This window comes from Lagopus muta, chromosome 3 (genome assembly GCF_023343835.1).
Source record: "Lagopus muta isolate bLagMut1 chromosome 3, bLagMut1 primary, whole genome shotgun sequence".
Classification (NCBI taxonomy): Eukaryota; Metazoa; Chordata; class Aves; order Galliformes; family Phasianidae; genus Lagopus; species Lagopus muta.
Genome location: NC_064435.1, coordinates 286,357 through 311,042, shown reverse-complemented (window position 1 = coordinate 311,042; position 24,686 = coordinate 286,357). Strand labels below are relative to the sequence as shown.

Sequence of the window (24,686 nt, the reverse complement as noted above, 5' to 3'; positions counted from 1 at the left end):
TGCTGTGCTGGTCTGTTCTGGTGCCATGCTGGGTGCACTGTGCTGTGCTGGGTGCACAGTGCTGTGCTGGTGCTGTGCTTGATGCACGGTGCTTTGTTGGGTGTTGCTGTGCTGGATGCGTGGCGCTGTGCTGTGCTGTGCTGGTCTGTTCTGATGCCATGCTGGGTACACAGTGCTGTGCTGGTGCCATGCTGGATGCACGGTGCTTTGTTGGGTGCACAGAGCTGTGCTGTGCTGGTGCTGTGCTGGGTGCACAGTGCTGCGCTGGGTGTGCTGTGCTGTGCTGTGCTGGTGCTGTGCTGGTCTGTTCTGATGCCATGCTGGGTGCACAGTGCTGTGCATGGTGCTGAGTGCTGTGTGTGCTTTGCTAGGTGCTGGATGCAGCGTGCTGGGTGGCTGTGCAGTGCTTTGCTGGGTGCTGGTCCTGGGCTGGTTCTGTGCTGGATGCATGGTGCTGTGCTGGGTGCATGGTGCTGTTCTGGATGCGTGGTGCTGTGCTGGTTCTGTGCTGGATGCATGGTGCTGTGCTGGGTGCATGGTGCTGTGCTGGATTCATGGTACCATGCTGGTGCTGTTCTGGATGCATGGTGCTGTGCTGTGCTGTGCTGGATGCACAGTGCTGTGCTGTGCTGGATGCATGGTGCTGTGCTGGATGCGTGGTGCTGTGCTGTACTGGATGCATGGTGCTGTGCTGTGCTGGATGCATGGTGCTGTGCTGGATGCGTGGTGCTGTGCTGCACTGTGCTGGATGCATGGTGCTGTGCTGTGCTGGATGCATGGTGCTGGATGCATGGTGCTGTGATGGATGCGTGGTGCTGTGCTGCACTGTGCTGGATGCATGGTGCTGCACTGTGCTGGATGCATGGTGCTGTGCTGTGCTGGATGCATGGTGCTGGATGCATGGTGCTGGATGCATGGTGCTGTGCTGTGCTGGATGCATGGTGCTGTGATGGATGCGTGGTGCTGTGCTGCACTGTGCTGGATGCATGGTGCTGGATGCATGGTGCTGGATGCATGGTGCTGGATGCATGGTGCTGTGCTGGATGCGTGGTGCTGTGCTGCACTGTGCTGGATGCATGGTGCTGCGCTGTGCTGGATGCATGGTGCTGTGCTGTGCTGGATGCATGGTGCTGGATGCATGGTGCTGTGCTGTGCTGGATGCATGGTGCTGTGATGGATGCGTGGTGCTGTGCTGCACTGTGCTGGATGCATGGTGCTGTGCTGTGCTGGATGCATGGTGCTGGATGCATGGTGCTGTGCTGGATGCACGATGCTATGCTGTGCTGTTCTGGATGCACGATGCTATGCTGGATGCATGGCGCTCTGCTGGATACATGGCGCTGTGCTGGCTGCATGGTGCTTTGCTGTGCTGGATGCATGGTGCTGGATGCATGGTGCTGTGCTGGATGCACGGTGCTGTGCTGTGCTGGATGCATGCTGCTGTGCTGTGCTGGATGCGTGGTGCTGTGCTGCACTGTGCTGGATGCATGGTGCTGTGCTGGATGCACGATGCTATGCTGTGCTGTTCTGGATGCACGATACTATGCTGTGCTGGATTCATGGTGCTGTGCTGGATGCATGGCGCTGTGCTGGATGCATGGTGCTGGATGCATGGTGCTTTGCTGTGCTGGATGCATGGTGCTGGATGCATGGTGCTGGATGCATGGTGCTGGATGCACAGTGCTGTGCTGTTCTGGATGCATGGTGCTGTGCTGTACTGTGCTGGATGCATGGTGCTGTGCTGGATGCACGGTGCTGTGCTGTGCTGGATGCATGGTGCTGTGCTGTACTGTGCTGGATGCATGGTGCTGTGATGGATGCACGGTGCCGTGCTGGTGCTGCTGTTGTGTCCAGCAGGGTAGGAAGCCCCAGGCACCCACGCAGGGCTCTGCTGCTGTGGCGCGGATTCCAAGCGAGGAGTGCAGTGCTGATGAACGCAGCACGCGGCTCCGCGGAGATGCAAGCAGGTCTGACTTTGTTGCGCTGCTCTGCAGCTGTGCGAGCAGCAGTGAGGAACGTCACGGCTTCCTCTGCGTTCTCCTGTTGCATTTCGTTACGGTGCACGTGAAGTTGGGGATGAGGAAGCGGAAGCATTTCAAGTGCTCTGCAACTGAGGTGGAGATGCAGCCGCGAACCCTTCCGTGCCTTCGCGTCAGCGCAGCTCAGGTGGTGCCCCCTCACCTCCTCCCCCTCGCTGCTCTCACAGCAGCGCATTTGCACTTCAGAAGAGTTTGTTTTCACCATCGCTTTGGTGACTGCGTTTGCTTTTTTCCACCCCTCCTGAGCAGTCGGAGCAGCGGGGCCGGCAAAGCAGCGCTTTGTTTCTCTGGAAGTTAAGGAGGGCTTTGGCAAACTGATGCTGTGTTGCTCAAAATGAGTGTTTTCATATCAGCGTGGCTCTGCTTTTGCAAACACGTGTCCAATGGGAGGGGGCTGCTGCCCCTGGGGTATTTGCTGCTGCAGCTCTGCCCCTCATCTCCTCCTTCGGACACTTTGGTGCACTGTTGGTGCCCATCAGGAAAGGGTTAACGACTGCGTGGGCCCTGAACTCTGAGCTTTGGTTCACCTCTATGCCCCACGGGCGGGGAAAAAAAAGCAAAAGAAAGAGCAGAAGGAAGAGGAGAAATGCAAAAGCAGGTTTTAGGGAGAGTGGAGTGAGAAATGTGCCAGGTGGGGAGGCTCAGCAGCGTTCCCAAAGTAAAACAGAAGGCAGGGAAACAACCCGACGTCTGCACGCACGGCGGGGCTGCAGCTTCCCCATTTTTGAACGTTCCTGGAGGCTGCGGTGAGGCTCAGCAGCACTGCGATGTGTGCTGCTGGAAAGCCTCCAGCTATTTAAGTTTTGCCACCGGAGCTATTTCTGACAGCCGTGCTGCTGCCAGCCCTGTCAGGAGGGAGGGCTCCGGGCTGCCGGGCTCTGCTTTGTTTTTGCACAGCCGAGGAGCCTGGAGGACTTTGCTCCTTCTCCACACACCGTCTGTTTTCCTTCCCTCCGTTTTGGGGGCGTTTGTTTGTTTGCAGTCTGTTGACCTGCGGGGGTCCTGGCAGCCCACTGAGCGCAGCCAGCAGTCGGTTCTGTGGCAGCGCAGCTCTCCGTGCTCACATGGAGGCGAGGGCATCGCAGGGGAGATTTGCAGAGGGGGTTTGTTTGCAGGACGGCGCAGCTCACCGACGGGTGACCTTTGCTGGAAGGAGGCAGCGCAGCCTCTCCTCAGTTTGGCAGCGAAGCAGACGTTGAGCCGCTCTCGCCATCCTCCTCACACCCTTCCCAGTCTGTGTGGGTGATGCACAGAGGTGCTTCTGCTTTTGTTTCGGCTCAGCTTTCCCTGGGATCCCTCCATCCTCCCCAGCCACAGCAATCCCGCTCCTTGTTCTCAGCGCTGGGCAGGCACTGATGTTGGCTGCCTGAGGTGGGTTTCCTTCCTCCTGCAGCAAGCACTGCTTGATTTCCATCCGTTTTCCCCACCAGAACGGCATCAGTTTGCAGTTTGTGGCTGCGTGCTGCGCTCCTCGCTGCCCATCTGCTCCTGTCCTCACCGCGTCCCACATGCGCACAGCTGCTCCCTCTGTGCTCCTCGGCCCACATGCCAAGGAGGGCTGCTAAAATTACTCTCCGTGTTCTGTCCCTTCCTGTTTTCGCCGAGCTCGTTTCTGCCCTTCCGCTTGTTTTTGCCTGCAGGTATTTTTGTGTGCAGTGGCCAAGCGTGCAGGAGCCTCTCGGGCTGCGCACCTCGCGTGCCCCTCATCTCCTTCCTTGTTTTGCTCCGCTGCAACCAGGGAACACACACAGGGAGCGTCGGTGTTGCGCTGCTGGGACGAAGGAGGTGCCCACAGCCATGTCACAAAATGGTGCAAACACCGTTGGTTTGCTTTTCCATTCCACACGTTGGCACTGGGCAATAAGGATGCGAGAGGCGGTGCTGGAGCGTTCCGCAGTGTGGGAATGCGGGGATCAGATGTGAGGTCGTGGTGCTTTCAGGGAAGAAGAAGGGTGGCATCGTGCAGGTTGAGCTACGGTCTGTGCTGCACTCACAGCAAGAGGGCAGACAGACTGCCTGTGCACTTTATGGGGCTCTGTGATCTGTAAGGACCCTGCCAACCCAACCAACCCATGGCCCTGTGATCTGTAAGGGCCCTGCCAACCCAACCACCTCCTGGCTCTGTGATCTGTAAGGACCCTGCCAACCCAACCACCCCCTGGCTCTGTGATCTACAAGGACCCTGCCAACCCAACCACCCCCTGACTCTGTGATCTGTAAGGACCCTGCCAACCCAACCATCCCATGGCCCTGTGATCTATAAGGACCCTGCCAACCCAACCACCCCATGGCCCTGTGATCTGTAAGGACCCAGCCAACCCAACCATCCCATGGCTCTGTGATCTGTAAGGACCCTGCCAACCCAACCATCCCATGGCCCTGTGATCTGTAAGGACCCTGCCAACCCAACCATCCCATGGCTCTGTGATCTGTAAGGACCCTGCCAACACAACCATCCCACGGCTCTGTGATCTGTAAGGACCCAGCCAACCCAACCACCCCCTGGCTCTGTGATCTACAAGGACCCTGCCAACCCAACCACCCCATGGCCCTGTGATCTACAAGGACCCTGCCAACCCAACGTTCCCATGACTCTGTGATCTGTAAGGACCCTGCCAACCCAACCACCCCCTGGCTCTGTCATCTACAAGGACCCTGCCAACCCAACCACCCCATGGCTCTGTGATCTACAAGGACCCAGCCAACCCAACCATCCCCCGGCTCTGTGATCTATAAGGACCCTGCCAACTCAACCACCCCCTGGCTCTGTGATCTACAAGGACCCTGCCAACCCAACCACCCCATGGCCCTGTGATCTACAAGGACCCTGCCAACCAAACCAACCCATGGCCCTGTGATCTGTAAGGACCCTGCCAACCCAACCATCCCCTGGCTCTGTGATCTACAAGGACCCTGCCAACCCAACCACCCCCTGGCTCTGTGATCTACAAGGACGCTGCCAACCCAACCATCCCATGGCTCTGTGATCTGTAAGGACCCTGCCAACCCAACCACCCCCTGGCCCTGTGATCTGTAAGGACCCTGCCAACCCAACCATCCCATGGCTCTGTGATCTGTAAGGACCCTGCCAACCCAACCACCCCCTGGCTCTGTCATCTACAAGGACCCTGCCAACCCAACCACCCCATGGCTCTGTGATCTACAAGGACCCAGCCAACCCAACCATCCCCCGGCTCTGTGATCTATAAGGACCCTGCCAACTCAACCACCCCCTGGCTCTGTGATCTACAAGGACCCTGCCAACCCAACCACCCCATGGCCCTGTGATCTACAAGGACCCTGCCAACCAAACCAACCCATGGCCCTGTGATCTGTAAGGACCCAGCCAACCCAACCACCCCCTGGCTCTGTGATCTACAAGGACCCTGCCAACCCAACCACCCCCTGGCTCTGTGATCTGTAAGGACCCTGCCAACCCAACCACTCATGGCTCTGTGATCTGTAAGGACCCTGCCAACCCAACCACTCATGGCTCTGTGATCTACAAGGACCCTGCCAACCCAACCACCCCATGGCTCTGTGATGAATCTATGATTCCTTTGCCCTTCAGGAGGAAGTCCTCTGCCCTGGTACCAACCAGCCATTGCCTTCAGCCCGCAGCATTGTGCCTGGCTCTTATCTGAGCAGTGGAAAAATAGACTTCTGTGCCCGCACAGCAGTGAAACAGAGGTCAGGGATCCCAGGTTTGCTGCAGCAGGTACAGGGCAAGAAGGAAGGGCAGGCTTCAGCATGGAGAGAAAGGCACCTGGCCCCCTCCGCTCCTGCAGTGGTAGAGTTGATGGTTGGACTGGGTGATCTCAGAGGCCTTTTCCAACCTGAATGATTCTGTGATTCTTCTTCTGCCTGTAGATCTGCCACCTCTCTCCTCTCTGAGGTCCACCTGTGCAGGACAGGCGTTGTTCACCCCAGCATTTCTCTCCCTTGCAGCACGGCGTTGAGCTGCAGCAGCATGGCTCTCCTCCATCCCGGCTCAGCTAAGTCCTACAGCTGGCAGCCTGTTCACCCTCTGCCCACCCGGCTCTGAGCTTGTGCTGAGCGCTTGTTTTTGTGAGAGCGGGATCAAATGCTTCACTAGGATCAAAATATTTTCCATCTCATGTGTTCCCTTCACCTGCTCATTGTGTAACACAATCGTGCAGAGAAAACAGGTTTATCTGGCAGCTCAGATCCCTCGTCCTGCTGCTGCTCAGCGCTGTGGGCTCAGGCTGTTGCTCTGCTGCAAACCGCAGGTAGCAGAGGGTGGATGTCAGCCATCAGCTGCTGTCACCTGCTGCCAGCTGAGGTCTCACGGCAGCTGAGCACATCGCAACCTGGGGCAGGGGGGGGGGTTGGGGGAGACCTCACTGCTGTCTCCCACCCCCTGAAATGAGGTTGGAGCCAGGAGGGGATCGGCCCCTGCTCCCAGATGATGAGAGCTGATGGCCTCGCATCGCACGAGGGAGGGTCAGCTCGGATGTAAGGAACAGTTTCTCCCTGGGAAGAGTGGTGATGCAGTGGCACAGGCTGCAGTGGGGCAGTCACCGACCCTGCAGGTGTTCTGGCACTGTGTGCATTTGGCACTGAGGGAGGTGGGCACAGTGGGTTGGATTGGACCTGGGGATCTTGGAGGTCTTCTCCAGCTGCGCTCCGCATGCAGCCAGTGCTCTCTGTCACCCACAGCCCTCAGTGAGCAGCACAGCTGTCCGTGTGGCTTCAGCCCTCTGAGCTCCTTTTCCTTTTTACTTGGATGGAAGCATCATTCCCGTGTTGCAGCATTTCCTCCCCACCGCAGGACACAGCTCTGCGTCCCTGCATGCGCTGCTCAGAGAGCGCAGGCACTGCACTGAGGTGTCCCTGTGCAGCTCTGCGCCATCCGTAGCTCCAACAAAGTCTCTAAAGACCCACGTGCAGATTTTGCTTTTGCCTGCACTGATGAGATCCCAGAGCAGAGCAGCAGGTTGGGATTTGCTCTGCTCTCCCAGGCACAGCATTCCCTGCTCAGCCCCAGAAATCCCAACAGGGAGCCACGTGGGCTTTGCCCGCTGTGAGCATCGCCACCTCTGTGCCCTGCACGTCCTCAGCTGGGCTTCTGCTCCACACCACGGGGTTGGGACCTGTGGCACAGCAGATGCCCGTGGCCACCAAATCACCGAGGCATCGGCACCACTGCTGGGTGAGTTTTGTTCTGCCCAGGGAGCCCAGGATGCTGACGTGACCCCCGTGCTGCTCAAGCTGAGCGCTGAGGCTTTGCCCTGCTCAGTTGCCTTGGAGACAAAGCAGCAAAGCCGTGCCAAATTTTGGAAGTGCTTTGGGTAAAGCTCCTGCAGGCAGGAGGCGGCCTCCCCCCCTACCCGGGTTGGTGCTGTTCTGAGTGCACACAGGAGGGCAGATCTGGATGGGAAAGGGATTTAGGGGAGCTGGTGAGGGCCAGCTGACCCTGTGTCCATGGGGCCAAGAAGGCCAACGGCATCCGGGGTTGTATCAGAACCAGGGAGCCTCAGTGCTCAGCACTGGTGAGAGTGCATGGGCAGAGAATAGCAATACAGCTGGAGAAGGGAGCAGACAACGCAACAAGGGGAGCAGGGGAAGGAGCTGGGGCTGCCCGGGCTGCACAAGAGGAGGCTGAGGGCAGACCCCATCTGCAAGGACGTGAAGGGAGGTTGCGGCGAAGAGGGTCGGTCTTTTTTGCGGGTGGTGATGGATGTGAGGAAGCGGCCTCAGGTGGCAGCGGGGAGGTTTGGGTTGGTTCAGCATCTCTGCAACACAGAGGGGCGGCCGGGAGCTGCTGTGAGCATCCCCAGCCCCCCCTGATAGAACCGCTGCTCCCCCACGGCCCCGGCGCTCCATCACCAAACCTTTTTCTGTCTGCAGTTTCAGCCTCCGTAATGTGAGAAGCACAAAAGGAGCCATTTATTGTAAGATGCAATCTGATCCGTCCTAAGCTCCACTCACCCGTCCCCATGGTCTCCCCACGCAGCCTCAACTCCTGCCAGGGCCTTTCTGGAAGCAACCCGAGCACAGAATTTCCCAGTCCGGTGCAGGAGGAGCTTTGCCTCACAGAACTGATGGGAGAGAGCCCTGAGAGGTGCAGGGTGAGATGGCAGCAGTGGCTGTGGCCGCTGCTTTTGCCCTTTGTGATCACAGACAGCATTTATTTAGTGGTGCAGCTCGGAGCTCCGTGCGTGGGGCTGCTGCTCAGGGTGAGTTCTGTGTCCTTCGGCGCACAGCGGCTGCTCGCTGGTGTCAGCTTGGGGTTTTTCTCAGGACCATGAGATGTTTTTCCATTGGTGACTTTTGAGGTGGGCAGAAGAGCAGCTTGGACACTGAAGGAAGCGTAGGGGCCATCCCTATGGCATCCCTATGCCATCCAGCACTCATGCAATTGTAGGTCATAGAATGGATTGGTTGGAAGGGACTTTAAAGATCACCCAGAGGGCGGTGAGGCACTGGCACAGGTTGCCCAAGGAGGCTGTGGATGCCCCCATCCCTGCAGGCAATGGAGGCCAGGCTGGATGTGGCTCTGGGCAGCCTGGGCTGCTGGTTGGCGACCTGCACACAGCAGGGGGTTGGAACCAGGTGAGCGTTGTGCTCCTGTGCAACCCAGGCCGTTCTATAATGAGATCACAGAGCTGTGTAATGGGATGTGTTGGAAAGGTCCTTAAGGATCACAGAACCATGGACTGGTTGGGCTGGAAGGGACCCTCAGCCCCTGTGTGCCCCCCTGCTCAGCTGCCCATCCACAGCCCTGAGCACCTCCAGGAATGGGGCATCCATGCTTCTCAGGGCAGCAGAGCTGAGGCCTCATCACCTCTGGGGAAACGATTTCCCCTTCATATCCGACCCAAATCTCTCCTCCTTCACCTTAAAGCCATCCCCTTGTCCTGTCCCCACAGCTGACTGCATGGAGCCCAGGCAGGCTGAGCCCATGCAGGCTGAGCCCGGGCCAGCTGGCTCCATTGCTGAGCTCTGTGCGAGGCACGCGGAGCCTGCAGGCGGGGGAGAACAAGTAATAGAAGCTCTTTGTGCCCAGGCAGCAGGAACTGGGCCACGGGTGCCCATCTGTTCCCTGCCAATGAGCCGGGGTGCCGCACACCCCCCCAGCGCCGTGCCCACGAGCCGCCCCGTGCCACAGCGTCCGAGCCCCGAGCAGCAGCAGAACAATCCTGCATTCATCCGCACGCCGGCAGCTCCGCGCCATGCCGGAAGAGGCGGGGGGTCAAATCCACCAGGAGGGGGATGCAGGGCTGATGGTGTGCAGGGATGCTCTGCTCCTGGGAGGGGGGGAGAATCCCCCTCAGGGAATTGTAGGTGCTTTGAGTTGGAAGGGAGCTGTAGGATCCGTGTGGTCTGACTGCCCTGCACTGAACACAGACATCTTCTGATGCAGCCCAGGGTACGGCTGGCTCTCTGGGCTGTGAGGGCACAGTGCTGCCTCGAGCCCAGCTGCCAACCACCAGCACCCCAAATCCTTTTCGGAAGGGCTGTGCTCTGCCCTTCCATCTCCCAGCTCACACTGATAGCAGGGTTGCTGTGACCCAGGTGCTGACCTCGCACTTGGATTTATTGAACCTCCCTGGGTTCCCGTGGGCTCAGTCCTCCAGCCCACCCCGTTCCCTCTGGATGCCATCCCTTCCTTCTGTTGGGTCGGCCGCACCCCACAGCTTGGTGTCACCCACACTCTTGCTCAGGGTGCACTCCATCCCACCGCTGATGTTGCTGATGATGATGCTGGATGCAGTTTGCAGCCTGGCAGAGTTGCTGTGCGTGGGGTCGCAGCTCAGGGGATGGGAGCTCATCAGATGTACCCCTGGTTGTGGTGTGGCCGCAGTCACCCTGAGATCATGGAATCACAGAAACCCTAGAATGGCCTGGGTTGCACAGGAGCACAGCGCTCACCTGGCTCCAAGCCCTGCTGTGTGCAGGTCGCCAACCAGCAGCCCAGGCTGCCCAGAGCCACATCCAGCCTGGCCTCCAATGCCTGCAGGGATGGGGCATCCACAGCCTCCTTGATGTTGACAAGGCCTTTGGTTGGTCTGGACCTTCCAGTCTGCCCTGTCCACTGTGTCTGCAGCCATCAGCTGAGAGCGTGGGACGTTCCCCGATGTCTGCTGGGATGCAGGGTCCGCATGGGGTGTGAATTGGAGCTGGGTGGCTCTCGCGGTGACATCCTGCTGTGCTGGGAGCTGCTCCCAGTGTCTGGCTTTGCTCTGTGCCCTCGTGTCCCAGGGACCTGAGCCCCCAGGAATGGGAGTCCTGAGGGCCGGGCAGGGCAGGCAGTGGGCTCCCGTGTCCCAGCCTGAGCATCGTGTGGATGGGGATCGTGGAACAGGAGATCTGTGCACATCCATGTAGTGCTGGGCGTGAGTCTATCCGTGGGGTGGGAGCTGCGGGCAGGGCGCACTTATGGACGGCCTCACAGATTCTTGTGCCTTGCAGGTGAACCAGGGCAACATGCCGGGCATCCAGAGCACCTTCCTCGCCATGGACACGGAGGAAGGCGTGGAGGTGGTGTGGAATGAGCTGCTCTTCACTGACAAGAAGGCCTTCAAAGCACACGAGGTAATCGCCCCTGGCGGTGAGGAATGTGCCCACGGCTCCCTGTGTCTTCTGTACACCAAAAGCAGCTTTTCCCCTGACCTGGAGCCGCTCCCCACCTTCCTGTGCTCTCTGTGGTGTCCTGCTGTGCCCCCCAGAGCTGCCATCTCAGCTGTCTTTTCTCTGCATACAGGAGAAGATCAAGACCATGTTTGAGCAGCTGGTGCTGGTGGACCACCCCAACATCGTGAAGCTCCATAAATACTGGCTGGATGTGAAGGACTCGAAGGCACGGGTAGGGGATGCGGGGGTCGGATGCCAGGCTTGGAGGGATGGCGGTGGGATCCCGGGGTCCTCTGCTCACCCTGCTCCCAGGATTCCTCTTCTTCAGGTTGGAAATGAGGAGAGATTTCTTCTCTGAAACCGACCAGGCATTGCCATGGGCTGCCCAGGAGGAGTCTCCATCCCTGGAGGTTTCCAGAAGCGTGGAGATGTGGCACTCGAGGGCATAGTTTAGTGGGCAGGGTGGGGAAGGGTTGGCAGTCAGACTCGATGATCTTGGAGGTCTTTTCCAACCTTAACGATTCTGTGATTCCCTCAGGACACGTAGCAGGACGCTCAGCCTCACATGAGCTGGGCAGCAACCGACACCTCTGTCCCTCCTCAGGTCATTTTCATCACAGAATACGTGTCTTCGGGGAGCCTGAAACAGTTCCTGAAGAAAACCAAGAAAAACCACAAGGCCATGAATGCCAGGGTAGGGACCCTAGGAGCGCATCCATGGGAGGGAGCAGCTCTGTGCCCGCTGGGAGGGGTCTCGGGTCTCTTAGAAAGCAGTGATGGGATGAGAGGCGGTGGCCTCCCATTGCTCTGGTTCAGGTTGGATATTAGGAACAGTTTCTTTCCAGAAGAGTCAGGCGTTGGTACAGCTGCCCAGGGAGGTGGGGGGGTCATCTTCCCCCAAAGGTGTTCAGGAGCCATGGAGATGCCCTCTTGGGGACATGGTCAAGGTGGGGATGGGTTGAGATTGGACTGCATGATCTTGGGGGACTCCAACCTCCATGACTCTATGATCCCCTGGTGGCTTCCTGCATCACCCAGCTGTGATGCTGGGATCTGTGCTGGACTCCATTGCCCTCCCCCAAGTCTGAGCTCACTACCACAGCTGTGCAGCTGTAGAATTGGGATTCACTGTTGGTACAAACCGTGTGCACGGACCCCATGAGCACGGCGAGCTTTTGCCCCCCTCTGCAATGCATGTGTCCACACTGCCATGGCTTTTGGTGCCCTGCAGAGCTGCGTCTGCCACTGAGGATCGCAGCACTGAGGTTCTCAGCTTTGATGGTGTCTGCTGAACCAGGACTGGAAAGGAGGCTGCGGCTGGGACAGTGCGTGGCTCATCCTCGAGCTGTGGTCCCTGCAGGGCAGCGGGGGGGCCGGGTTCCCAGCTGTGGGGCGATAGGGGGGTCCTGGATTGTCTCACACAGCTCTGCTCTCTGCCGTAGGCCTGGAAGCGCTGGTGCACGCAGATCCTGTCGGCTCTCAGGTAAGTTCTCTGCCTCGCCGTCCTGCCGCGGGCTGCGTAGGGCAGAGTGCTCAGGGCAGCTCTGTGCCCCCCAGCTTCCTCCACTCCTGTGAGCCCCCCATCATCCACGGCAACCTCACCAGTGACACCATCTTCATCCAGCACAACGGGCTCATCAAGATCGGCTCCGGTAGGATGCGACCCTGCAGCTCTGGGGCTGGGAATGGGGAGGGGTAAGAGCTGAGAGTCCCCTGATGGATTACTGAGCATCACACGTGTGCAGTGCCCCTGTAGCAGAGAAGGAACTGGGGATGCTGACCGTGAGCCAGCAGCGTGCCCAGGTGGCCAAGGAGGCCGATGGCATCCCGGCTTGTGCCAGGAACAGTGCAGCCAGCAGAGCAGGAGGTGCTCATCCCTCTGTACTCAGCTGTGGTGAGGCTGCACCTCGGTGCTGTGCTCAGTGTTGTTCAGGTCCCCACTGCAGCGTGTCTAAAACGCTGGGTCAGAAATTGGCACGTCTGCCCTGGGAAGTGCTGGGGTCACCATCCCTGCAGGCGTTACAGAGCCATGGAGATGTGGCACTTGGGGACGTGCTCAGTGGGCATGGTGGGGATGGGGTGGGGTTGGACTCGATGATCTTAGTGGTTCATCCAACCTTAATGATTCTACGGCTCTGAGGTGTGGTGTGACCTTGTCTCCTGTTTGTGTCCCCTGCTCTACACTTCTCACTTGTCTCCTTTGGCATCGGCGCTGACCGGCAGTGTGGCACCGGGTGTTTGCCAACGGTGAGTGTCCCTCTGCTCCCCCTCCAGCACATCCATCTCATCACCGGGTGGGTTTTGTCCCCATTAGGCACCGAGAAGCGGTCCTGGGGCTGCAGGCAGGAAGGGAACCGCCGCTGCGGTGGCATCTCCTGGGGGAGTGGGTCCACACTGCTGTGTGCACGGGCAGGGACAAGCTCCAAAGTCCCATCTGTGCTCACTGCAGTGCCGTGCCTCAGATTATTTCTCGTCCCCCTGCAGCCCTTCCAGACGACCTGCGGAGCCCCATCCGGATCGAGAGGGAGGAGCTGCGCAATTTGCATTTCTTTCCCCCTGAATACGGCCGTGAGTGGGGGCTCAGTTTGGAGGGGGGGGAAGGGGGCTGTGGTTCAGTGTTTGGCCACTGCGGGTTTGCAGTTTGGTGCCTTTAGAACTAAAGCTCTCAGCCAAAAGAAGATCTTGTGACTGTGGATGGTCGTGCCAACACCGTAGGTGAAATGAGGCGCTGATCAGTGCTGTGGGGAATAGCTGTGCCCACAGGGAGAATAGCTGTGCCCACACGGCAATGGGCTGAGGTTTGGATGTTGGTGGTTCAGAACAAGGTCTCAGCACGACCTCAGATCGCTGTTCTGGCTCAGAAGCGCTCAGCAGCGTGTCAAGCGTTGCAGTGAGTGGGAAAGAGGAGCAAGGAGCCTTTGTGCCTTGTGCACACACAGCGTGAGCCCCGTCTCGGGTCTTTTGGGTTAATTGGGAAGGTTTGTGTAGAGCTCTGGGCGGCGGGATAGGGAAGCAGGCACAGATAGAAGTGTGTGGGGAGAGGGGTCCGTAGGTGGGGACGTCGGCTGCTCCCGGTGAGGGGGGAGAAATCCCACCACAGCTGGGCTGATGGGCTCCTGGTTTGGTTCTGCAGAGAAGGCCGACGGGACAGCCGTGGACATCTTCTCCTTTGGGATGTGCGCACTGGAGGTACGGGGCTGGGCTGCTGCAGAGCCTGGGAACCTGCGGGACCCCCACTTGTGGGGCAGGGTTGTGCCTCGTGGGGCCCGCTGGCTGCCTGGGAGCTCCCCACACCTGGCTGTGGGTCCCTGATGGAGGTGGAGGCTCAGCTGGGCTCAGCAGAACATCCACCGCTGCTTTGGCTCAGCTGTGGCACCCCCAGGGAAGAGGAGCACATGGGACAGGGACATTCAGCGCTGCTGTGAGGGGGCTGTGGGGCTGTTGGTGTCACCTGTGCAGCAGTGGGGTAGAGAAATGGGCCCTGAGGACCTGAGCCAGGGCTTGGCTGCCTGCAGACACAGCTGTGCTCCTCCTTCCCCAGATGGCAGTGCTGGAGATCCAGACCAACGGTGACACGCGGGTCTCGGAGGAGGCCATCATGCGGGCACGGCATTCTCTGGATGACCCCAACATGAGGGTGAGTACGGGCAGCTGAGCTGTGGGATGGAGCCACCGGGACACAGCCGGACCCATATGGTTCAGGTGGCCCTGAGCAGCCTCCTGGGAGCATGGGCAGCAGTCTGGCAGGCTGAAGGGCACCAGGATCCTTCGTGCTCGGCTGGTCATGATGCAATCTTGTCCCTACGGATGGTCATGATGAGATCTTGTCCCCACGTTGTCCCACTGGGAACAGCAGTGAGGCTGGGTGCCAGATCCCAGTTGGTGCACATGCAGACACGTGTGCATGCTCTGTAGAGAAGGACCTGGGGGTTCCAGTGACCAGCAGGCTGACTGTGAGCCAGCAGTGTGCCCTGATTGCCAAAAAGATAACGGACCCTGGGGTGCATTGCACAGAGCATGGCCAGCAGGGCAGGGAGATTCTCCCCACTCTGCTCTGCTCTGGGAGGGCACTGCTGGAGCGCTGTGCCCAATGCGGGGCTCCCAGTTCAGGGCTGACTGGGAACTGCTGGGAGAGCCCAGCAAAGGGTGCAGAGATGGAAGGGGGTTGGAACATCTCCTGATGGGGAGCGTGAGAGCCCTGGGGCTGTGCACCTGGGGGAGAGGAGGCCAAGAGGGGATCTGATAAACGCTTATCAATATCTGATGGACAGGTCTTGGTGAGAAGACAGGGCAGGCTGAAGTATGAGCCCAGGACGGGGCTCAGACAGCAGCACGCATCTTTTGTTTCCCTCCATTTCATCCCCAAAACATTCCACCATGTGTGCGTGCCTATTCCCCCCGTTCTCTTGTGTGATTCCACAGTTCTCCCAGGTAGGTAGGGTAGGGTAGGATGAGAGGTGACGGCCTGACGTTGCACCAGGGGAGGTTCAGGTTGGGTATTAGGAACGATTTCTTCTCCAGCAGTTACCAAGCACTGGAACAGACGTGGAACGGGGCTTTGCTCCCAGTTCATGCTTTGTGTTTGACCCTCAGGAGTTCATTCTGTCGTGCCTGACCCTCAACCCCGACAAGCGGCCGACGGCCAACAGCCTCCTCTTCCACCGCGTGCTCTTTGAGGTCCATTCCCTGAAGCTGCTGGCAGCACACTGCTTCATCAACAACCAGTGTGAGTAACAGGAGGCTGCCCTGCCCCACTGAGCTCGTGCTCCTGGTCCCTGCAGAGCTGGGGGGATGGAGGAGCCTTGGAGGATGGCAGCGAGCAGCGAGCCCAGCCTGCAGCACCTCCCATCTGATGCCCCTCTCTGGCTCTGCCCTAGATTTGATGCCAGAGAATGTGGTGGAGGAGAAGATAAAGGAGCTGGACCTGAACATGGTGATGGCAGAGATCCGGCGTGAGGGTCGGCCTGGGGCACAGTGGAGGTGAGGGTTTGGAGCACAAGCAGTGAGCCCAGGACCTGCTGTCAGCCCTTCGTGCTGCTCTGCTGCCCTGCTCTCGCAGTGACATTCCCATCCTTCCCTCCCAGGTACTCTGAGGTCTCGTTCCTTGAGCTCGACAAGTTCTTAGAAGACGTCAGGTGGGTTTTGGGATGTCCCCAGATCCCATCGCATGGAGCGTCCCGCTGGCAGGACTGCGCTTAGTCGCTCGTTTGAGCCCCTCTGTGGCTCTTCAGATGGACAAACAGACCTTCAGCGTGCGGCAGGAGGACGGGGCTCACTTGGTTGTCTCCTCTCTCTGTGTCTGTACCAGGAATGGGATTTACCCTCTGATGAATTTCGCTGTCTCCAGACCCCACGCCCTCCCACGGGCACTCTCTCAACCCCCAGAGGACCCTCAGAAAGCCAAAACCCCCACGCCAGAGCCCTTTGATGTGGAGACCAGGAAGGTAAGGTCAGGCCAGGTGCAATCACAGTGGGTGTCGGAACAGGAAAGCAGGGGGGGTCTGCATCACTGGAGGTGTTGCAGAGCTGTGGAGATGTGGCACCTGGGGATGCAGGCAGTGGGCATTGGGGGATGGCATGATGGGGTTGGACGTGGGGATCTTGGGGTTCTTTTCCAACCTCAGTGATTTGAGGATTCTATGAGTGGGCACGATGGGGTTGTGTTGACAGTTGGTCTTGATGTTCTTAGGGGTCTTTTCCAACCTTAATGATCCTATGATTCTCTGGGCTGGCGTCCTGAACCCTTTCAGCTCTTCTTTTCAGTGATCCTGTGGTGGCAGCTTAGTTTCAAAGTCTTCTTTCACCATTTCCTGTGTTGTTAGTGTCCTGGAGTCAGTTCCAGATGCCAGGAACAAACACTGTGAGATCATCTCTGTCTCCCAGGTTGTTGGATTTCACTCAGCATCTTCAATTCAAGGGCTTTGTGTGTGTTTGTCCCAGGGTTGTTTGCAGGAAGGGTGGGCGCCGTGGCTCTGACTGCATTTTGGAATGCTGAATCCACTTCTGGTCTCAGGAGTTGTTTCCTGGATTAATCACTGCTGCATGACCTAAATTGGTATCCAGTGCTGGGTCCCATTCTGCCATGCAGTTGCTCAGATGGGAAGGGACATCAGGAGTCCAAGTGGGTCCTGAAATCCTCAAGGGATGGCGATCCAATGGCCTCCGTGGGCCCCCTGGTCCACTTCTGAACACTGTCACCAAGAAAAAGGATTTCCTTGGCTCCATCCAGAACGTCCCTGGTTAGCTCTGTCTCTTATCTCCTTTCTCTCTGCAAACAGCCCGGTTCCTCCGTCCTCTCAGCACCTCACAGCTGTAGGTGGGCTGCCATCGGGTTCCCCAAAGCCATCAGGCAGAGCAAGTCCTGCTCCCTCTGCCTCCCCTCCCAGTGCTGCAGCCCTGCACGGTTTTGCCATCTCTCCATCGAACTCACTTCATTTCATCGCCGTCTTCTACGGGAAGCCCCAGATTGGAGGCAGTGCTGACAAGTGCAGGGGGAGAGGAGGGTGGGCTGCTGTCAGCAGGACGCAGCCCCGGCACGGCACGGCTCAGCTGGCTTCCCTCTGCTGAGCTGCAGGGCTTTGGGATCAGGCATAGCTCTGTGTGCACTTCTGTTCCTTACAACATTCTTGTCCTTATTCCCTGTGCGGGGTGTTTCCCTGCGCTGATGCTATCGTGCCATTCGTTGTCAATCACCTGCGGCACTCCGTGCTGCCGTGGATGTTAGGAGTGCAACTCCATGCTTGCATTGAATTAAGGTCAAAAATGGCTACGCAGGCCCCAAACTGGTTCTCGTTCCTGCAAGATGCTGTGAAACGCCTCCTACAAAGCATCTCTTCTGGGCTCCATCGCGGCCGTAAATCAGCTCTCAGAGCACTTAACTTATGGTTTATTCATAGCGCTCCGGGCTTATTTTTAGAGAGCGCCGCGGTGCTCAGTTGGATCGAGTGGAGGAACGTCAGCGTGAACCCAAGCATTTCTGCTGTCTCCCCCTCTGCGTTTGCCATATGCTGCATTTTCATCCAGTGCCCCAATTCTGCAGGTGCGTGGTCTGGCTTAACCAGAAGCAGCTGGTGAAAAAAACACGCATTGATTTTAGCGGGGTGGAGAGGGGAGCGGCCATCTGAGTTTCATTGCATGAAATCTTGCATCTGGACAAACCTGCAAGGGCCAAAGGAAGGTGACCGCAGCGCTGACTGCTCTGGGAGGAGCAGAGGGAAGCCCAGCGAGCCCATGGACGGACCTGAGGGCACCCATGCAGCCCTGAGCGGCATTTCTGAGCACAGGAGCTCAGCTGAGGGTGGGCTTGGAAATAGCTCTGCCCTTCAGCCACCTTTTCAGTGCCACGCAGAGGGTGCTGGTGCTGCTGGTTACAGGCATTGCCTGGGGTGATGTTTGTGAGGGTGGGTGGTGACAGGACAAGGGGAATGGCTTTAAAGTGAGCCAGGGGAGGTTTGGGTTGGATATGAGGAGGGAGTTTTTGAGCCAGAGGGCGGTGAGGCAGTGGCACAGGTTGCCCAAGGAGGCTGTGGATGCCCCATCCCTGCAGGCATTGGAGGCCAGGCTGGATGTGGCTCTGGGCAGCCTGGGCTGCTGGTTGGCGACCTGCACACAGAAGGGGTTGGAACCAGGTGAGCGCTGTGCTCCTGTGCAACCCAGGCCATTCTAGGATGATTCTATGATTATGGGTCCCTATGGCACCCTGTGGATCCTTATGGCACATTGTGGATCCCTATGGCACCCTATCAATCTCTATGGCACCCTATGGACCACTGTGGCTCACTATGGATCCTTATGGCACCCTGCAGATCCTTATGGCACCCTATGGATCCCTATGGCACCCTATCAATCCCTGTGGCACCCTATCAATCTCTATGGCACCTTATGGATCACTGTGGCTCATTATGGATCCTTATGGCACCCTGTGGATCTTTATGGCACATTGTGGATCCCTGTGGCACCCTATCAATCTCTACGGCACCCTGTGGACCACTGTGGCTCACTATGGATCCTTATGGCACCCTGTGGATCCCTATGGCACCCTATCAATCCCTGTGGCACCCTATGGATCACTGTGGCTCACTATGGATCCTTATGGCACCCTGTGGATCCCTATGGCACCCTGTGGATCCCTATGGCACCCTATGGATCACTGTGGCTCACTATGGATCCTTATGGCACCCTGTGGGTTCTCTGGGCAGCCTGGGCTGCTGGTTGGTGACCTGCACACAGCAGGGCTTGGAACCAGATGAGCGCTGTGCTCCTGTGCCATCCAGGCCATTCTAGGGCTACGTGATTCTATGATTGCCTCCATATCCAAAAGGTGTTGCAGCACAATCAAGAACCCATGTTGATGAGCTATCACTCACTACAATTAATCTAAGTGGAAGTGAAGTTTCCAGCCTCTTTAGGCATGCTAAATGCACTGCAGGGAGATGTTTCCTCACTCCATTATGAACCTGTGTGGAGCAGAGTGCTTCCTAGATTGAACTTTGGAGATAGCATCGCTGTCCTGTGCAGGTGACTCAGGCTGGACCTTAGGAAGCATTTCACCTGCAAAGAGCAGTGATGCAGTGGCACAGCTGCAAAGGGAGGCTGGGGAGTCACCGTCCCAGAATGGTGGAGACGTGGCACATGGGGACATGGTCAGTGGGCATGGTGGGGTGGGATGGGATGGGGTGGGGTGGGATGGGATGAGATGGGATGGGATTGGATGGGGTGGGATGGGATGGGGTGGGGTGGGATGGGATGGGATGGGATGGGATGGGGTTGGACATGGGGATCTTGGAGGTCTTTTCCAACCTCATTGTTTCCATGATTCAGTGGCTCAGCTTGGGCTGGCAAGAGGCTCCTTCATGGCCTCTGCACGACTCCGATGTATCCTAAGAGCTTTGAACAATTGGTTGTGTGTTTTCACATGGGATCACAGTTGAGATTCGGTGTCCAATCTCCCTCCTCAAGCTGTGCCACCCAGAGCAGTTTGCCTAGGACCGTGGCTATAGCATGGACATCAACCCATTGGATGTTCCTGTGGCCCACACACTTGTTTGTGGGCTCAGCTCTTTGGTATGAGATCAGAGAGCAGCCAGGCTGGGGAAGGTGGCAGAGGGCACTCAGGGGTGCATGGTGCGAGGTTCCAGTGCTGCAAGTGGAGGAGCCTGATGGAGGCCTCCATCTGTACCGCTCTGTTTAGCAAGCAGAAGAGATGTGGAAAGCAGAAAAAGAGTTGAGAAAGAGAAGTGAGAGTGAGAGGAGATGAGAGAGGCAGCGCTGACGTGTGGGTCCTGCACGGCTCACAGCTCAGCCTTCACCTCCTCTGCTCTGGAACCAAATATTTGAGCTGCATCAAGAGCGCAAAGTCAGCTACAGGAGGTGAGGACCGATGGAAATGTCCATCTCAGAGGGAGCACGGCTGCTTTCTGCTGTGCTGGAGCAGGTCAGGAGTTCAGGGTGAGAACTCCCTGTGCTTCCCCAGAGCACTGCTTTCTTCAGCAGCCAAATGCCTTCGTTCCCTCTGACTGCTAAGATCTGTCTGAATGCAGCAGACTGTGAATAGAACTGCATTGGCTGAGTGGGATCGTGCTCAGCAATGGAACATCCACGCTGCCGCTGTTCTGCATCTGGACAACACAGAAAGACACCGATAAATCGCAGCAAGCTCAAAGGAGGGCAGCAAAGTGATGCTGGGCAGCCTCCTCTGATCTCACTGCCTTCTTTTGGGCAAGGGGGGGGTCTAGAGAGCTCCTGATGTCCCTTCCCACAGGATGATGATCGTGGGCATTGGGGAGGGAGAGCTGGGAGCAGGTGGCAGCGATGCACTCAGTTACCATCGGTGTTCTCAGTGATGTGTGCAGGATGCGGGGCAGTTCTGCACACAAACAAAGCATCTCTGGAGTTACTCAGTGTGAGGAAGGGGCGTCGTTGCCGTGCTGGAGCTTGAAGCTGAGTTATTAAGGGAAAGCTGTACTGGTCTGTTTAATTTCAGTGTGCTGCAGTGCAATGCAGCGTTCCCAAAAGGAACTCCACACCATTTCAGTAGTATTTAACTGATTTAAGAAGCTGTCATCCCTCAGGGACGTGAACTAAAGCACAGCACTAACCAAGAGTTAGTAACCAAGAGTTTGGGCAGAGCCTCAAGGGGAAAACCCACCCAGACAAATAAAGCAGAGGAATTCATCCTGATGTAATGCTGCCCCTGAAATGCACCTCCTGCAGGGCTCCCACCCAACCCTTCATCAGCTGATGGCAGTTTGTGACCGGCTGTTGGGCTCAGTGAGCCCTCGGCTGTTCTGGGCAGCACCTGGAGATGCGGGCAGAGGAGAAGGTCAGGCTGGTAGCTGTGTTTTAAGTGGGATTTTGAGAGTTGTGCTTGGAAAACAGGAGCAAAGCAGACCTGGGGGAGTTCAAGGGGCTGTGCCCAGGCTGACGCTCACTTTGGCCTCTTCCAGGTGGTGCAGATGCAATGCAACATGGAGCTGAATGAGGACAAGACTCAGTGGCATGTGAGTGCACAGCCCCCCCAGGATGCGACGAGCAGCATCTGTTCTCTGCAGCACGGCACAGCTTGGTCTCAGTTCGCTGCAGGACCCACAGGTTTTGTGGGTCCCACCAACTTTCTGTCTGAGGCAAAAGAAGCCCAGAGAAGAGCAAAGCTACAGCAGTCCATGACGTCTTTGGACACCTCTTAGCTCTGCTTCTTTCCAGTTTAACAGAGAGAGCATCTCTCTGAGTCACCCAAACTGTGCCCCAAAGACACCCCACATGTTGGCATTGACCAGCATCCCCCTGCTCACCCTGCCAGCAGCTTCCAGCATTGCTGCTGTCTCTTACAATGAATGTACAGAGCTCTCTCTTCTCTCTGCAGCTCACGCTCCTGCTGATCCTGGAGGACAAGCTGCACCGACAGCTGAGCTACGACTTGCTGCCCAGTAGGTCTCCTTGCTTCTTGTGCATGAACTGGAAGCCCTGGTCAGGTTTGGGGTTAGGGCTAGGCACAGACTGTGCCTGCACTCAGCTCTTCTCCCCTCCTTGTGCTGGGAGAGCAGACCAAGCTTCATATCCCTGTGGCACCGTTCTTGTTCCCTTTGGCATGCGGTGCCAACCTGCAGCTGAAGTGAACTTTGTGAGTCCCGTGGCCATCAGGAGCGTGCACTGAACCCAGAGATGTGTGACTGGGGCAATCCCAGTGAATGAGTGCATTCTTTGCCTTTTCCCAGCTCTGGGGCAGTCTCCACAGCACCTTCCAAGGAGCTGCTGCGCTCTTCTCTTGGGGGAACCCCATGGCCATGGAGCAGGGCTCTTCTCCTGGGGTCGGTCTGACGCAGCAGCTCCTTCCTAAGGTGTGCAGGAGCCCTCTGCAGGCTGCACAGCTGGAGTCCCTTACAGGAAGAGCAAAAACACAAAGCTTGGAAACTGACGCTTGGGATTTGCTGCACCGCCTGCTCCTCCTTGTTCCTACCTGCAGGAAGCGGCCCGCTTCCTTTTCATGCTGAGCCCAACTCAAAGACCTGCCAGTGACACACTGCCAAGGCATTGTGCTGTGTGATGTGGGGCTGGAGCTCAGTCCTGCCTCTCACCCACTCCCCTCTCTGCTCTGTTGGGCCCCAGCGTTCTCAGAACTGTGAGCAGCAGCACGCAGTGCGCGCCCCTAATGCGCAACGGGGAGCAGCTGGGCTGGAGAGGTGTGCATTGTTGGGAGGGGACGAGCTGGGATGCACCAACGTTCTCACTGTTCCTTCTCTCTGCAGCTGATAACTCCAAGGACCTCGCCACAGAGCTGGTGCATTACGGGTTCATCCACGAGGTAAGGCTGCTCGTGCGCCGTGCCACTGTCAGCGCGCGCGCTGTGTGCCGCACAGCCTGATGCCTCCTGCCTTATTCCCCATCTGGGCCACAGGGCCCAGGCTGCAGCTCTGTGCTGCACTCGTGCCCTTGCTCAGTGCTTCTCTGCTTGATTTTTCTGGGCTCCACACTTTGCTCCTGCTGTTCTGAAGGGTCAGCCATCGAGCAGTGACAGCTCACCACATTCGCTGCATCAACTCGCTGCCTTTCTGAATGTGAAAGCCTGAGCCGTGCCAGGGAGAAGCAGCCAGGAGCCAGCAGCCCACGCTGCTCTCAGGTCACTTTGCAAACTTCTCCCTGTCACAAGTGCCCTACAGCAGCACTGCCCCTTCCAGGCTCTCCCTTGGTGTCTGCAGACGGACTCGAGGAGGAACGCAGAGCTGCGCAGTCATTTGGGCAGCGTGGCCTCAGGGCAAAGGAGTGTGGGGAAAATGAAAAATGCGTTTATTTTTCTGTTCTGTACAAGTTGGGGATTCTGGGGCTGTAGGCAAAGCTTTGAAGCGTTTCTCATTCTGGATGTTGACATCAGACAAGGCAGGGGGGGAAAAATAAATGTGAGTAGGCCTGGAAAAAAGAAGTGTATTCAGGCTTCCTTCTTCACCTGAGCACAGCAACTGCACAGCTTGGAACTGAAACAGCAGAGTGCTTTCTCCTGTGCGCTGGAAAAAGTGTGGCAAACTAATCTGTTGGCTTGCTTTTTCTTCTATATTTAGGATGACTGTGAGAAACTGGCTAACTTCCTGGAAAATGCCTTCCACAAGCACCGGTCTCCTCCCTTGTGAGTCACCCCTGGGGCAGTGGGGTCCCTGCGCTGTGGGGACGGGCACGTACCCAGCAAGGAGCAGCCATGGGCTCTGGAACCAACTCCTCCAGCGGGGCCACTCCAGACTGAATCTTTGCAGTCCGTGAGAGTCTGTATGCCTTTGCTGTGGCGTGGAAAGACAACAGCAAGCGGAATAGCAACCAGCTGTAACACAAGGAATGGCCTCTGCACCAGCATGTGCCCCGGCCCCTGCTCCTGGAGAGGCAATCCAGGGTAGCTGTGGGGCCTGGGGGAGCGCTGACGGTGTTTGTGAAGATGTGGAGCTGCTGCAAGAGTCCCACAGACTGATAATTTTGCCTCTGGGAGTGATAAGCTTTTCTCACTGCGGGTCCTAAAGCTCTTTCTTTTTTCCTCTTTGCCAGCCGGTGATGGGTGCGGAAGGGAGGAAAGCCCCAGTGCAGTTTGCCATCTGCCACGTTCCATCCTCTATCTCCTTTTCCTGCTGTTTTGTTAAGGTTTCCCACGCACAGCTGAACCGCTGTGATGCCTTTCAGTTAGAAGCTCGCATCTTGCTGTAAGCTGACAGGTGGACTTTGTGAGCTGGACTTGGCGCTGCAGGAGAAGAAACTGCAGCAACCCAAACCCAGCTGGATCCCAACACAGGGAACAGCAGAAACGTCACTGGTGCTGAACAGAACCATTTTCACTGCTGTTTGTCTCACGGCCTTCAAAAATCTTATGGTATCCTAAGGGGAAAAACCCCTATGTCTCTTCCTTCCCTGCGTGTCCTGGGGTGTTTGGAACTTCCATCGCTTGTGCGTAGAAAGGCGCGATCGTAGCTGCTGCCCATCGGGTTCCATTGGTAAAAATCACCAATAGAAGTTATTCGTGTAGTGAAAGCTGTGCTGTGAGCAGCCCTGCTGCCGTGCTGCGCTGTGCCAAGTCTTCCATCGCCCGCCTCGTGCCGCGTGGTGCTGCACCGGCTGTGTGGCTGGGGCCGCCGTGCTGCGCCGCTGCGCCGAGCTGCCACTTGTGCTGTGTTCCCCAGTCGTGCTGCACTGTGCCGGCCTGACAGAACTGACAAGTCAATAAAGCCATTGCAAGCAGCTTATCTCACGCCAGGAGCTGGTCTGCTGAGCGAGCACCCGGTGGTCTCTTGGTCACTCTTAGAGTTAAGAAGAGTGAAGCAGCTTCCTCGAGTTCAACGCTGACCCAGCAAAGTCGGGTAAATTGGATAGAGAAGGCATTTGCAGGAAAAGCAGCATTCAGCTGCGTGATGCAGGAATTGCTTTGTCCTGAACAAGCTTGCACTTGCCTTTGCAAACTAAGAATTGCCTTCATACACCAGCTGCTGCTTCCCTGCTCAGCCGGTGAGCTCTTCTTTAGCACACTTCACCCTCATTCTCAATTCTGAATGTCATTACAGCTCAGCTTGAGCGATGGATCTC

General features: G+C 57.5%; 1 protein-coding gene across 4 annotated transcripts in view; it reads left to right on the top strand.

Moving 5' to 3' along the window:
* The window catches only part of NRBP2 (nuclear receptor binding protein 2), a 28,458-nt gene extending 3,772 nt beyond the window's left edge, over positions 1–24,686 (top strand). Inside the window, exons 1-18 of one of the 4 annotated variants that reach the window (XM_048940184.1) lie at positions 6,977–8,239; positions 10,476–10,598; positions 10,768–10,863; positions 11,242–11,331; positions 12,080–12,120; positions 12,195–12,289; positions 12,861–12,884; positions 13,122–13,205; positions 13,771–13,826; positions 14,179–14,274; positions 15,231–15,363; positions 15,515–15,617; positions 15,722–15,772; positions 15,946–16,081; positions 21,083–21,136; positions 21,499–21,562; positions 22,382–22,437; positions 23,189–24,686. In XM_048940184.1, the coding sequence (XP_048796141.1) occupies positions 8,000–8,239; positions 10,476–10,598; positions 10,768–10,863; positions 11,242–11,331; positions 12,080–12,120; positions 12,195–12,289; positions 12,861–12,884; positions 13,122–13,205; positions 13,771–13,826; positions 14,179–14,274; positions 15,231–15,363; positions 15,515–15,617; positions 15,722–15,772; positions 15,946–16,081; positions 21,083–21,136; positions 21,499–21,562; positions 22,382–22,437; positions 23,189–23,257 (1,611 nt within the window). In that variant the 5' untranslated portion in view covers positions 6,977–7,999 and the 3' untranslated portion in view covers positions 23,258–24,686. Of the gene's footprint in view, positions 1–6,975; positions 8,240–10,475; positions 10,599–10,767; positions 10,870–11,241; positions 11,332–12,079; positions 12,121–12,194; positions 12,290–12,860; positions 12,885–13,121; positions 13,206–13,770; positions 13,827–14,178; positions 14,275–15,230; positions 15,364–15,514; positions 15,618–15,721; positions 15,773–15,945; positions 16,082–17,553; positions 17,677–21,082; positions 21,137–21,498; positions 21,563–22,381; positions 22,438–23,188 lie in introns of those variants that run through there. The other 3 variants (XM_048940183.1, XM_048940185.1, XR_007375992.1) reach the window with 3 other exon arrangements.